Consider the following 13,560-nt stretch of genomic DNA (forward strand, 5'->3'; position numbering starts at 1 on the left):
TGTTCTTGCTTCTGTACCTATTGCTCATTCTATGCCAATGAAAGAATGCTACGAAAATCTGAAACTACTGCTTGAGATAATCAAATGTAAGGACTATAGTTTGATGATTTATTTTTGGTTTGGGAGCAATCGGGCTCCGGTAAGATTTTGATGGAAGAAATAAATTCCAATAATTTTGTTGACATTTATGGTTAATGGTAATTCTGGTTTTCCTGCATGTCTGTCTTTAATTTAGTAGCGGCTAGTACTGGCAACGAATTAGATCAAATGATTGATCCTCTATGATGGGGTAGATACAAAGAGGTTGCTTCCTTTACGTAAAATTTCAAATGACAATATCGGGTAAAATTGTATTCTTACGGCCTTAGCATCTGATCCGATTTGCCTGGTGATGTTCCGCATTCTAATATAATCTGAAGCGTCTTTGCTCGTAATCGTGTCCTCTGTCGAGGGCAGGTAATCGTGGTATTTGAAACAATCGGACCCCGGTGTCGCCATAATCCCTCGAGAGGAATTATTTCGGAGATTATGTTGTCCGCTATTGTTTTGTCTCGTTCTCCATTAATTTTGTTCATAATTATCCCGCCGAACTAAAAAATCCGTACTCTGTTTCGCAGAAAAAAAACTGGGAAATTAATTGGGGTGCGCGTATTATTTTTGAAATATCGTTTAAATCTCGCAGTGCTCCAAATCCGGTAAATATGGTGGCCGAGGCACGATCGTGGTTTTGTTTTGTTTACTTGACGAAAACAAAGTTATTTAATTTCGTGAAAATCTGACCTTTAGGTTGTTGTTTATTTTGAAAAAAGTTATGCCATCTTGGAATATCTTGTACGACTCTTAAACATTTAGGTTTTCTAAAATCAATATGGCAGAACCGTGTCCTTTTATCATACCGTATAAAAAGATCATCTAACACTACTTAAACCGCACTAAGTGTTGGGAATGGTGCCATTTATTTCAAGAAAAAACGTGCTTGAGGTATGTTTTGCTTTGTTAACAACAGTACCATCGGAAAACCTCGCTCGATCAGTGTATATGATTAAGTTGCGGCTGTAAAGTCAGCATTTAGTCTAACATGAAATGAAGCTCCACATTTCAGCCTCGCTAAATTCGTCATTTCGTTGAAAATTCTTTCAATTTCTCGCGTTTCCGTTCCCGAAGTTTTTTTTGTATACGGTCGCCTAGGTAAATTTATCGATCAATATACTAACGAGCACTTAAACCGGGATAGAATAAACCAGCCATTATCTGCCCTCGCAGGAGATGAGCAAACTTAAAGAATGGCGGCTATTAACGTAAGGGAACAAAGTAATGGCATCTCCGCTGAATTATTGCTCTTAAATAACAATTCGATTTCTTCGGATGACTTTTAGTTTCGGATCTATCCGCATCCGACTATCGCTCGTATCGTTTTCAACGTTAACGCTTTTTCTTTTATTGTCGCCTAATTTTAACTTCAGAAATAGTGTCAACTTTTGCCCGTGTCGCGTTAAATGGCCCAAAATAGAGCGATGCTAGCCGGTTCCTCCTCGTTTGGAATCTTAAAAAAAACTTTGAAGTTTTCCCGGGCAATTTAGTTTTATGTTCGTGCATTTTTGGTGCCTATAATGCCGGATCGCTTAAATTTCTCCAAAACCGCCAAAACTGGAGCGATAAAATTCAAGAACTGGGTAATTTTATACAGGCGGAATTCGAAAATGGCAGCAGCAGTGTTGTCAGATTTACCACTTTTACGTTGGCAGAATTCTAAATATCATCGCGAAATCTGACGACACTGCTGTTAACATATTTAGTTTCTGCATGTTGAAAAACCCTCGGGTCCAAAATTTTGGCAGTTTCGAAAAATATTATATTGCAATCCCTGGAGACAAGAAGGTACGTGTATGCTGGCGGGCTTTTTCTGGTATTCATAGAACGCACAGATCAAAAGCCTCCTAAGTTTTTTGCTTTCAATCAATGATCAGTGATGTTGTTCTTGTTATAGTACAGTTATGGTAGTAGTATGTTATAGTACACTGTCTCTTTCACATTCAACATTGTTGTAGATTTTTTCAATTTTTGTTTTTATTGTTTAAAATGAAATTAAAAATAAATAATCTGTTTAATTGTGAAATGACACTGACATTTGATTCCTTATGATTTAAGCCACTTGAGGCTTTTTATCAACATTAAAAGAATTACTAAATCAAAATCTCAGTCGATTTAAACTTTATTTTTATTAGTATAAGAACAAAAACCGAATTAAAAAATCTAAATTATAGAGCAAAGTAAATCATGTGGGATAGAAACAAAAACACATTGTTTTCTAGGAATTTAGTGCCTATAACTCCAAAAATATGAAAATACCAAAAAACAATTGTAAAATCTATGTTTATTAAATCACCAATAATATGAGATATTGAAAATTGTAAACATGTTTCACAAAGTCATATTTAGGAGTTAAAGGGAAAATGATAGAAAAGTTATTAGTTTCCCAGCAAATTCACTAAACCTGTCATTAATTGTAATGTTAGTGGTATTGAGATCGCACTAAGTGCAATTATGTGATTGTAGTACCCGTTTCACAAATACGAAACATCTTGACAATTATAAATATTTATCTGTAAAGAATATACATAAATAGATACATTTTCTTGATTTCTTCATGTAACAAAGCATCTTGGTTACTAAAAAGCAGCTTTCCATTTTTGCGCTTGTTTCAAATGAACTTCCTAGCCCTAAGGATTTTATTTATACTTCAAGTAGTTAAGATAAGTAATTCATCATACACTGATGTAGAGTATTTAATATTTTTTTAGTTTTAAATGTTATGGTGCGGAAATATGGGCCTAATTATTGTATGTACAAAAAAAAAACACCATTTAGAATGAAATTAATGAGTGATTTATATATTTAAAAGTTTTGTGTTTCTATCCTTCAGATACGCCTACAAGCTAAGGAAAAGGGTAGAAAGTTTCAATATTAAATGAAGAGACGCGTCATTTTTTGAAAGCTAATTTATTATATTCATTTTTATTTAAGAATTGTGTGTTCCTTTTGAGTTTCGTTTCAGTATTTTGAGTAATAAATTTGTGACTTATAAAAATCTTCAATTTCGCCTATTTGACTTTCTTTCTCTCAACTGTACTTGTAGCATCCAATGAAACACATTTTTACAAATGCAAAGTATACTAATACACAATTTGGTCCTAATTCATTCCGTTGGATTAGTATTAAAACCAAAGCTCAGTGTTCAGACAACATTGATACCAAATGACTTTTGACTACTCCGTATTTGGTCGATCACATCACTTTCCAAGTGTCTTTTGTCTGCGGTTTTGCCGGACTCTTGGAAGCAAGCTGTAGTTATACCCATTCCACAGAAAGTATCGCAGTGGCGTTAACGATTTTACTGCTGTTATTAAATTTTGTAAGTCTCTTTAGTAGTCAGTTAAGCTTTAAATTCTGCTACTAAAATAATGATTACGGAGGTATCTGCAGCTCATAGCCTCTTATTGAATACTGGCAAACCGCAGATATTATTATTTGGAAATAAAACGATCGAATGATCTCTCCTTCTTCGGATAATCAAAGAAAACAGTAAGCAAAACCTCGACTTGACGTTCTTTTTTCGGCTGGGTTCTTGCCTCGCTTTGGTGTCGACGTCAAAACCTTTGAGCATATAAGGATCATCGTTGACTTCGTTTAACAGCTTTTGAGCGATGAGCCCTCGAAAGTTTCGGAAAAAATTGCATGGCACCATTTGTTTCGCTTCTTCGACGGTTTTCGTCAGTTACTGACGTGCTGGGGCGTCCGCAGCGAAATTCGTCACCGTCATCTTGTGGTATTACAACTTACATTGCAAGATTTCGGTTTTTTAATAAAGACAGTTTATTATAATCACATCAGTTATTGTCCGTAGTTAATTAAGAAGGTGGTTAGCAGCGTTCCGGTATAATCACCCCGTTTAAATTTGAAATGAAGTGATCTCGACTGTCTTCCATCGAGAGAAACTCTCCTCGAGCGACGTTCCTCGGTTATGATATTAATTAAATTCGTACAGAGCATAACAAGGTTTTAGTTATATAACGAGGGTAAACACCGCCTGGTTCTTAGCTTAATCTTCCCGATGTCAGAGATCGTACCCCCAAGAAGTGTCCCATTCTCCGTTTTATCTCCCCAAAGCCCTCCAAACACTCCACCTTCAGACTGTCTATATGCTTATGCGAAGTTTGTTGCACGGGCAACTGTTATTGCAAGTAACGCCGCGGGGATGAAAAGAAATGGTGTCGAGTCCTAATTAATTTCAATTACTCAGCACGCGCTGGGGGCCCGCAATCTGTATTCCAAGAGGCTCGCGAGTTTCGAGTTAAACCCTCAAAGTTGTAATTAAAATTAAATTTTAAAGAGTGGGGTGTCTAATCCAATCTAGTATAATTGTGTATACAGGGTGTTTCGAAACAAATGCAATGAGATATCGAGCTACCAATATTACAGACGAAACATTAAAATTGTACGGATGTATTCATATTTTTTGTAATTTTTTTTTTAGGATGAGAAAGTTGGCTTGAATGGGACTACCCCTATTCATTCCTCTTAATTAGATTTAATATGAAAAATAATTAAACGTAGTGCGTTCCGTATCGTTTATTTATTATTTATTAACAGTCAGTTTTTCTAGATGTAACGGTGTTTCGACATACACTTGAGGATTAGCTTCGCTCCAAATGCGGCACTTTTGTTTGTTGACGTAGCCATTCAACCAGAAGTGCGCTTCATCGATAAACAAAATTCGCTTATGAAAATCGGGAACAACGTTTTGGGCCCATTCGACGAATCTACGCCTTACTTGATGATCGTTTGGCTTCAATTCTTGCACGAGTTGGATTTTGTAAGCACGTAAACCAAGATCCTTCCGCAAAATCTTGCATAAAGTGGATGGACACAGATCCAATTCCTGTGCTCGATGGCGAATGGACTCATTCGGGTCCTCCTCGATGCTACGCGTCACAGCAGCAATAGCTTCTTCTGTACTGTTCTGGGGATACGAGTTATCAATAAGAGTAAACTTGGTGCGAGAACCTTCTATGGTTAATCGAATTAACTGCTCTGATGGACGATTTTGTCGAGGATAAAATGGACGATTGGTTAACAGGGCTATTCTTTCCTAAAATGATAATTAAGAAGTATATATTTCTTTAACATTTAGTACCTAATCTACAGTGTATTTGCTGGTTTAGGAGACTAGCTCTGAGCTAGATTGGGGCAGCAGTTTTAAATAAAAAATTAAAAGACATACGAAAAGTTTGTTTTTATAATGTATCCATTCTAAAATTGTACAGTTTTTGATTATATTATTCATTCTTAACCGTTGCTCATAAATCCAGATAAATCCAGGTTCGTTTGTTGCTTGAGATATTTTGATCACAGAAAAAATATTTGCGTTGAAATGGCTAAAAACACTTTCAAGTTCTACTCGCAATATTTGAGATTTTGAAACATTCTTTTCCAACGAACTGTAGTGACGACAGACGTTCTGGATACTCCCCAGCATAGTTCTTGTAGATTTAAACGCCATTAAGTTTTATAATAATTATTCTAGATATTGTGAATAACTTTCAGTTTTAGTATTTAGGAAAAAATTGAAGGTTCATTTATTGAAATTGCAGAAGTCTCTGTATTAAACAAATTAATATTTTGCCAATAACGAATTTTTAGATCCTTATTATTATTATTATTATTATTATAGCTTGTTAAAATAAAATTATGGTTTTGACACCCCTTAAGTTTTTTGCATTTGATATGTAACACCCTGTATATACGACCGTGCAGTAAATCGATTTGCTTGATTCGACAGTCGGGACCGGTTTTCGGATTAGATTAGCGGGAAAAAAAAATCTCCTCCGTTGGATCGATAGTTTGTTGGGAGATGAGGAAAATACCGTAAAAGGAACTTTGAGCGGAGTTCCGTTTTAACGATGACGAGAGATGCGTTCGAGCGAGGCACAGAAAATGAATTGGTCGCCGGCTAATGAGCTAAAGAGGTCGTTATCTAAAATTTGATATTTTTTAGTCCTAACGAAGCGACGGCTTTATATTACTGAGCTAGTTAGTTAGGTTTGCGATTGTGGTCACGTTCGGTTTTGTCGGTGTGTGCGGAGACAATTGCGCCGCGTGAGAAAGAAATATATCTCAATTTAAAATACAATAGGGGCGGATAGCCGAGAAAAAATCTGTAGATTTGGTCCGGCATTGTCTAAAATCAGTGGTACCCGACGTTGCCACTACGAAGTGATATCCGTGATTATCTTTATATTTACATCTGCGAAAGGCGAATGAGAGGGAAGAGATAACGGATCAGCATCGAGTACTTTTGTTGTGATTTTTTCATCCTTGATCTAGAACTTTTTGCTGCTTTTTTGAGTACACACTTACATTTTACAATCTCTGGAATAGCAGTTTCCAGGACACGCCAGGAATTTGCCTAGTCTAGCAACATTACATCGACTTCTGTTGATGTCGATGTTGTTTCCGTAATTATCTTTATATTTGGATCTGCGTAGTAAGGCGAAAGTGAGGGGAGAGATAAAGGATCAGCATCAAGTACTTTGGCGGTGATTATTTCATCCTTGATCTAGCACTTTTTTCTGCTTCTTTTTTGTAGTACTTTCACCCAGAAACTTACATTTTACAATCTCGAGAATTGTGGAATATCTTCGTTATCTTCATGGATAGAAAGTTGCGGTTTTCGCTACAGTGTACTACCTTTTCATGACACTATGCCATAATAGAATATTCATAGTAGTTTTAGTTTTTAAGATACAGAGCTAAATTAAAATTATTGCATTTTAACTATCAGATAACTCATCGAAAACGTGAAAACTGTATCTTATATAACTTTCAGTGATAACTTTAGTTGTTAGACTCTACTTTATTTTGTTAAATAACACGTCCTGTATATTTAGGCCATAAAATTTGTTTTTTTTTTGCGTTTTCAAGGATATTTAACAGGAGACGCCTTTTCCAAAATTTAGTTTAATGCCATGCATAGAAACCAAAAACAATTATGTAATTTATAATAGCACGAAGTTTGCAACAACTCTTTTGTATCATAAAGTAAGAATACAAGAAAACACAAAAAACAAGAAGAAGTATACCATAGATTTGGTTGGACAAATATATGTAAATAGTAAATTGCAAAGCAAAAAATGTAAAACAGAAGTCTCGAGCTGACGCGGTTATAAAAAAAAATTATAATAATAAAAAATGTTTTTCAAATTTCACAAAAAGAAAATTGTGTTTTTTATATGTGAGCATATGTTAAAATATGGAAAAACAGTACTTAAAAAGTAGTTGCTAGTGGTGACCTCTGGAACGGTTTAATTAAAGCGTATTTATAAAACCCTCTTCAGGAAAACGCGACAGCCAGCACAAAAACGTGTATACAGAGGACGCTACGCCGGAGCTATGCCGGCCTATAAATTTACCGTGAAATATGGCGCCGGATTTATTGCGAAAAGCTGCGAAAAATATTCGATGTGCAAGCGTTGATACAAATTGTTGTGTGCGAAAATGAACGACCGTTCGACATTTTGATGGATGGTCATCGCGGACCCTTTTTTTTAAATAAAATCCGTCTACCCCGTTGTCAAAAATCCAACTTGTTTTGTTACAGGCTAGATTTACCCCAAATCAAAAAATTGCTTCTAGTTATATACCTAAGTTTAATCCAGCAATGTGAATTAACTTTATTGCAACTGGCATATACGAGGTCTGTCAATTAGATTCCCGGAAAAGTGGCAACACTGCGACTCTCGTTATCCTACGGCGTTCGCGTTTGTCATTCGAAAGAGGATTCATTTCTGCGTCAGTCTGTGCAAGTTTCGTCTCGATCGGTTGTTCAGTTCGTGTGTTACAGTACTTTGATCATCGGCGCGTTGGGACCCCTTGTCGCGAAAATGTGTGCTAAAAAAACTGAACAAAGAGTAGTGATCAAATTTTTGGTCAAACGTGGTGTAAGTTCCGCGGAAATTATGAAACAGTTAACCGACGTGTACAAGGATGATTGCCTGAAAAAAACAACTGTCTACGAGTGGGCAAAGCGGTTCAGGGAAGGCAGGGAGTCGGTGGAGGACGATTCACGTGAGGGAGCTCCCTCCACCTCTCGAACGGCACAAAACGTCGATCGCCTGCGCGTGCGTGTGCTCGGAGACCGTCGGGTAAGCCTCAGAATGTTGGGAGACGAGTTGGGTATCAACAAGGAAACCATTCGGCAGATGCTACACGAGGATTTAGGGATGCGCAAGGTGTGCGCGAAAATGGTTCCCAAAGTGCTCACAGTTGAGCAGAAAGAGCTTCGTTTAACCATCTGTGAAGACATGATTTCTCGAATTGAGGAGGAATGAGAAGACTGGATGTCAAATGTTATTACCGGAGACGAGTCTTGGGTGTTCCAGTATGACCCTGAGACCAAACGACAGAGCATGTAGTGGGTGGAAAAGGGGGGGAAGCACCCCACAAAAGCCAGAATGTCGAAATCAAAAGTGAAATCTTTGCTCATCGCATTCTTCGATATTAATGGAGTTGTACACCACGAATACGTTCCAGCAGGTCAGACAGTCAATGGGAAGTTCTACATTGAAGTTTTGAAACGTCTGAAGGCCCGTGTGTTTCGTGCACGGCCGGAATTGGCCGAACGTGGATGGGTGCTGCATCACGACAACGCTCCAGCCCACTCCTCATTCGCAGTTCGCGATTTTTTGACCAAAAACGGCATTCCAACGCTTCCGCACCCCCCCTACAGCCCGGACCTGGCTCCCTGCGACTTTCATCTCTTTCCACAATTGAAGTCCTACCTCAAGGGCAACCGATACGACGGCGTCGAGGAGGTGCAACGTGTCACGACACGGGTGCTGAGGGACCTATCTTCAGGGGGCTTCAGGGGGTGCTTCCAATGGTGGATCCAACAGTGGCGCCGGTGCATCGAGCTAGAGGGATACTACTGCGAAGGATTATCACTTAATTTTAAGAATTTATGTATATTCCGGACCGTCCGGGCACTTTTCCGGGAATATAATTGACAGACCCCGTATACCAATATGAAAGGGGGATAGTAATTGGTTTCACCTCCTATATTCCAGCTCACGTCTAGACTCTGCTTCTCGTCCTTCTAAACACAAATGGTGCATGCGCCACTAAAACAATAAAAAAAAGGATAGAAAGCATGTTTGTGAGTTTTAGGAATATTTATTGGTTAGTCAACTATTTTACAATTTTTGCAGCAACTTAGCTTAAATTCACTTATTCACCGACGACATCGGGGTTAACTACGCTCGGAAGCAAATTTAAATTATTACGTGCGTTACCTTGTCCACTAGTCGTACTTTCAAAATAGGGTAGCGATCGGAATCCCAGCTACAATGTAAACAAAAACAATTAAAGTAGAACTTTCAAGTCAAAGCACTCTATCGTAAAGTAAAGGAAAACAATTTACCTATGTCGTCACGCTGCGTTGGTATTGGCGCACTTTATTTGGCATTTTTCCACAATAAAAATCATCTTTCGTACACTAAACCATGCCAAATATCAATCAATAAGGTTCAATTCGCCCGTGACTAGAGTCGCAACCGTCTGTCATCTGTCACGAAATCTTTTTGTGTTTTTGTTGTTGGTATTTTCAATATTAAAAGAACAAGCTCCTATCGGGCTTGGATATAACCCATCGGAAGTTTTGCACCCATGTTTTAAGGTCGATTCAGTTGATATTAATTTTTGTGGATTTGAGTATTTTGGGTAAAGCGAATGTAAACAAGTCCGATAACTAGCGAGGAAGGCCGCTAACAACCTGGTAAGCTCGCTATACCAGTTATTATCTTGAAATTTCACTTTTTCTATCCGTGGTCACTTCTGGCGCGGTGGTTCTGCTTCCTCTCAAAATAACAAGCCCTAGTTTGTTCGGACAACCAGCGACAGGCATTTTCTTTTGTCAATACCTCCGAGAAGGTCGCCCAATGTGAAAGGTGGAATTCGTGAATCACCCAATACAATTATAGTCGGACCACCCTTAATTTAAAGCTTCCCGTTATCTTTTAGCTTTTTTTTTATTTATTTCTTTGTTAGCCCGTTGAAGTTCTAACACTGTGTTTCGTTTTTACTATATATATCGTAACGATTATCATATTCGGGTAATTAAGTAATTAAGAATAGTTTTGTGATTTAAAAATAATAAAATTATGAACTTCGATCATTGAGTCGTGAAAAAATACAAATAAATAAGAATATCAACGACTTTATATAATTTTATATTAGAAATTTTCTTAACAGTGTACTTTGTACTTATTTAAATTTTCCTATTTTGCTACTGGCTCGTATATTTAAAATTTAAACGTGATTGTTTTTTGGTTATAGCTTTATGCTAAATAAACAAAGTGTTATATCTCAAGTTTCTACATGATCGAAAACGTTACGTTTTAAGAATTCGGCTCCGTCTCGGCAGTAATGCATTAATCACGTTTCACTCGAAACGATATACGATCCACGCATGGACCGCGTACATTGATACTCGAATTATGAACAGCTGCGACCGAAACAGATACGGCTGGGATGAGCCGGGTCAAGAATGAGACGACACAAGTCTGCTAGCGGTTTGTAATTTATATCCGAAAAACAAAAACTTATTTGCGTGTTGACTTACTCGGCGGTAATAATTACGTACGTACGTTGCTTAAAAGCGGACCGACTACATATGTACTCCTATTTACGTTATTCCAGGAATGTTTCAATCCAAGAAACAGCTACAATTTTACAAAATATTTTAAAATTCTGCGTGACTCAACAGAGACAGGGATACCTCCCTCACCACTCACTTAAGCACTGATGAAAATATTACTTTTTATTTTAAGATATTGTTTTGACATATTTAATAGTTGTTCCAAGGTCAAGTGGTTAAAAAACCACCATGTATAAGTTCATAATTTTGGTTAGTTTTGGTTAGCGGTCCTGAATTCTGCTAAGTCTCCAATTTAACTTAGTAAAAAGACGTCCGTAACTTAAAACAGCCTGTAGCGTCTCTCTATTTTTATAAATTCTTCGGGAATTTATCCCCCGTACGCCGCACTAAATTATTGCCAGCAAACCGAATCTGCAGTCAATTTTCAAACGCTTTGTATACTAATCTATTTACGGATGTTCAAGGGGATATTCGATATAGATTTTCGAAAATTGCTTACGTGTATTCAGCTCGCATTGAGAATCTCAACCGCCGAAGTGATTTTGGGGGGATTACAAAGCACTTGGATTGAACTTCCAGATAATATTTTTCTCTGCCTGACGTATTAAACGCTTCTAGTCTCTGATATCTTTTTGTCGGGCGACGAAACCATCGGAAATATCCAAATTACTTGCAACTAAGGGGAGGTTTAGGTGATTTAGATCATTATTGGAGACCATTTCATATAACTTAGAGCACCAAAAAGATATATAAATTGCTGATAGATATCTTATTATTACATTTTTGGATTTATGAGAAAGTTTCTTGGCAAATTCCTTTAGAGATACGCAGTCCTTACATTCTCAGACAACCTAATGAATTCAAACATTTTAAGGGTCTTTTTGCCATTGCCATCAAGGCTTTAGGTTCCTTCTACTTCATGTGCACAATGTTCATATATCTTATTTGCTTCAAAAGTGGGACCAGGACTTTGGAATTATCCATCAATTTTTCACTCTGTGGCTGCTTGTACAAAATTAAAACGCCTTTTCTTTCTTTTTCTTCCTTACTACTTTCTTTTCTACCTTTCAACAAAACGATGAAAGCTATGGGGAAGAACATAGTCCACATTCTACATCGGAAAATAAACGATATGCTTTTTTGATAAAGGAAAATCCAAAGACAAAAAAATAAAATTTAAGAGGGAGTATATTCTGAAATTCAACTATTAAATTTGTTTGTTGAAAGTGTTTTATTTTTGTAAAAAGTTGAAATGCTTTTGGAATACGGGGATACAGTCAAAAACGAAAAGTATTGTACGTATACGTACATCATAAGACATTTGTACCGAGAACTCAAAGGAACAAGAAAATGTTTCTTTTTGAAACAAATCTGTTAGAAAATAAAACCTCAACAATGTCGGCGGCATCGCTTTGAAAGTCGTATATCAACGTATGTTGCTGTAAGACAAGTTTTACATTGACTCAAAACATGACATTCATTTATTTTGGAACTGGAGTTTTGTATGGATTTGAATTAAATAAGTGCGATAGATATTTACTTAATAACCAATTTATGTTAAGATGAAACCTTGATAGAATGTTTCGAAAATGTCGTCCTTCTTGTATACAACACTCCCTGGCTCTTAATACATTCGCTGTAACCCTCCCTAACATTTATATTATACTTGGTGCAGCCGATATTCTTGTAGGTCGAACTCTGGAGTTATATAAACACGCTCTCAACTTTTTCTGCATTTGTTAATTGAATATTGTTTCCCATGATAATCCAAATCGATAACACAACAAAATTGATAGTCGGATAAAAATGTACAAACTGTCAGAATTCTCAATCATGCCGACTTGATGATGAATAGAAGCAATATTATTTGTTACATATACTTTTTAAGTCATCTCAGTCGTAGTACTTCGACGCATTGTGATGGAAAAAAAGAACTCCCGTTTCAATCGAAACGTTTCTTTTTTTCGCCGATACTTTCGAAGGTATTGTATACGGACGAATATTTCAACGCCTTGCAACGAGCACTGTCAATACGTCTCCGCCAGACAATGGCGGCCGCGTTAATCATATCAAAACCCGTAAAAAGCGTTTCAATGGAGCCGTATCGGGTGCTGAAAAGGGAAGAATATAAACGATCCCATTCTATATTAAGTCAATTAATTAAAAGTCATCTGCGGCGAATACACATTTTTTTTTTCACGGGCTCGTTTGATTGGTATTGACAGTCCATCATTAAAATTCCGCGTTAATTTCGATTTACGGTTCTCCCATTAAAGCCCATTTGTTCTATTAATGGATGGGATTGATTTTTATCTAGCGAATCGGAGTGAGAGCCTACATACGATCAATTATCAACAACATATAGATTAATTTTATTTATGGGCACTGCAGCCCGCATTGAAAAGAATATTCCTTTACTAACCCGTGAGTATCTTTTTGAATGTTTTTTCGTCGTTACCACCCCCTATTTATTACAGCCACCAGCTGAGGTAAAAGTTGACGTGTACCAAATCAAATTTATCTGCATTTTTCCATTACGGTCAGTGATTGGCGTTTTGAGATGATTCAATAAATCAGATAATGTATAAACTAGGTTCTGGGAGGAGGAGCCTGAAACAAAGAAACATATCTGTTTTAATTTTCGATCCAATATCGTATTATGCGAAATCTGTGTTTGATTTTGGAACGAGAAAATCATTAAAACATAATCCGATTCTTGCTCTATTCTTTTATATACAGTGTGTTTAACATAATTTTAATTGTTTTTAGTTTTAAAATTGAACCTGCATTCAAGGTTATCATTTAATTTCTAATTTAAAAGATAATAAGTAATTCCGCTAGTTCCAATA

The 13,560-nt window shown here is 36.8% G+C and overlaps 2 protein-coding genes across 2 annotated transcripts in view; both read left to right on the forward strand.

Moving 5' to 3' along the window:
* Positions 1–13,560, forward strand: part of LOC132696951 (MOXD1 homolog 2-like) — a 132,599-nt gene that overhangs the window by 22,080 nt on the left and 96,959 nt on the right. The gene's annotated exons all lie outside the window — the stretch shown is intronic.
* Positions 8,016–8,387, forward strand: LOC132697182 (protein GVQW3-like). Its single transcript, XM_060662477.1, has one exon. The coding sequence runs from the start codon at positions 8,016–8,018 to the stop codon at positions 8,385–8,387; it is 372 nt and encodes a 123-aa protein (XP_060518460.1).

This window comes from Cylas formicarius, unplaced genomic scaffold (genome assembly GCF_029955315.1).
Source record: "Cylas formicarius isolate icCylForm1 unplaced genomic scaffold, icCylForm1.1 PGA_scaffold_1__22_contigs__length_36826433, whole genome shotgun sequence".
NCBI lineage: Eukaryota > Metazoa > Arthropoda > Insecta > Coleoptera > Brentidae > Cylas > Cylas formicarius.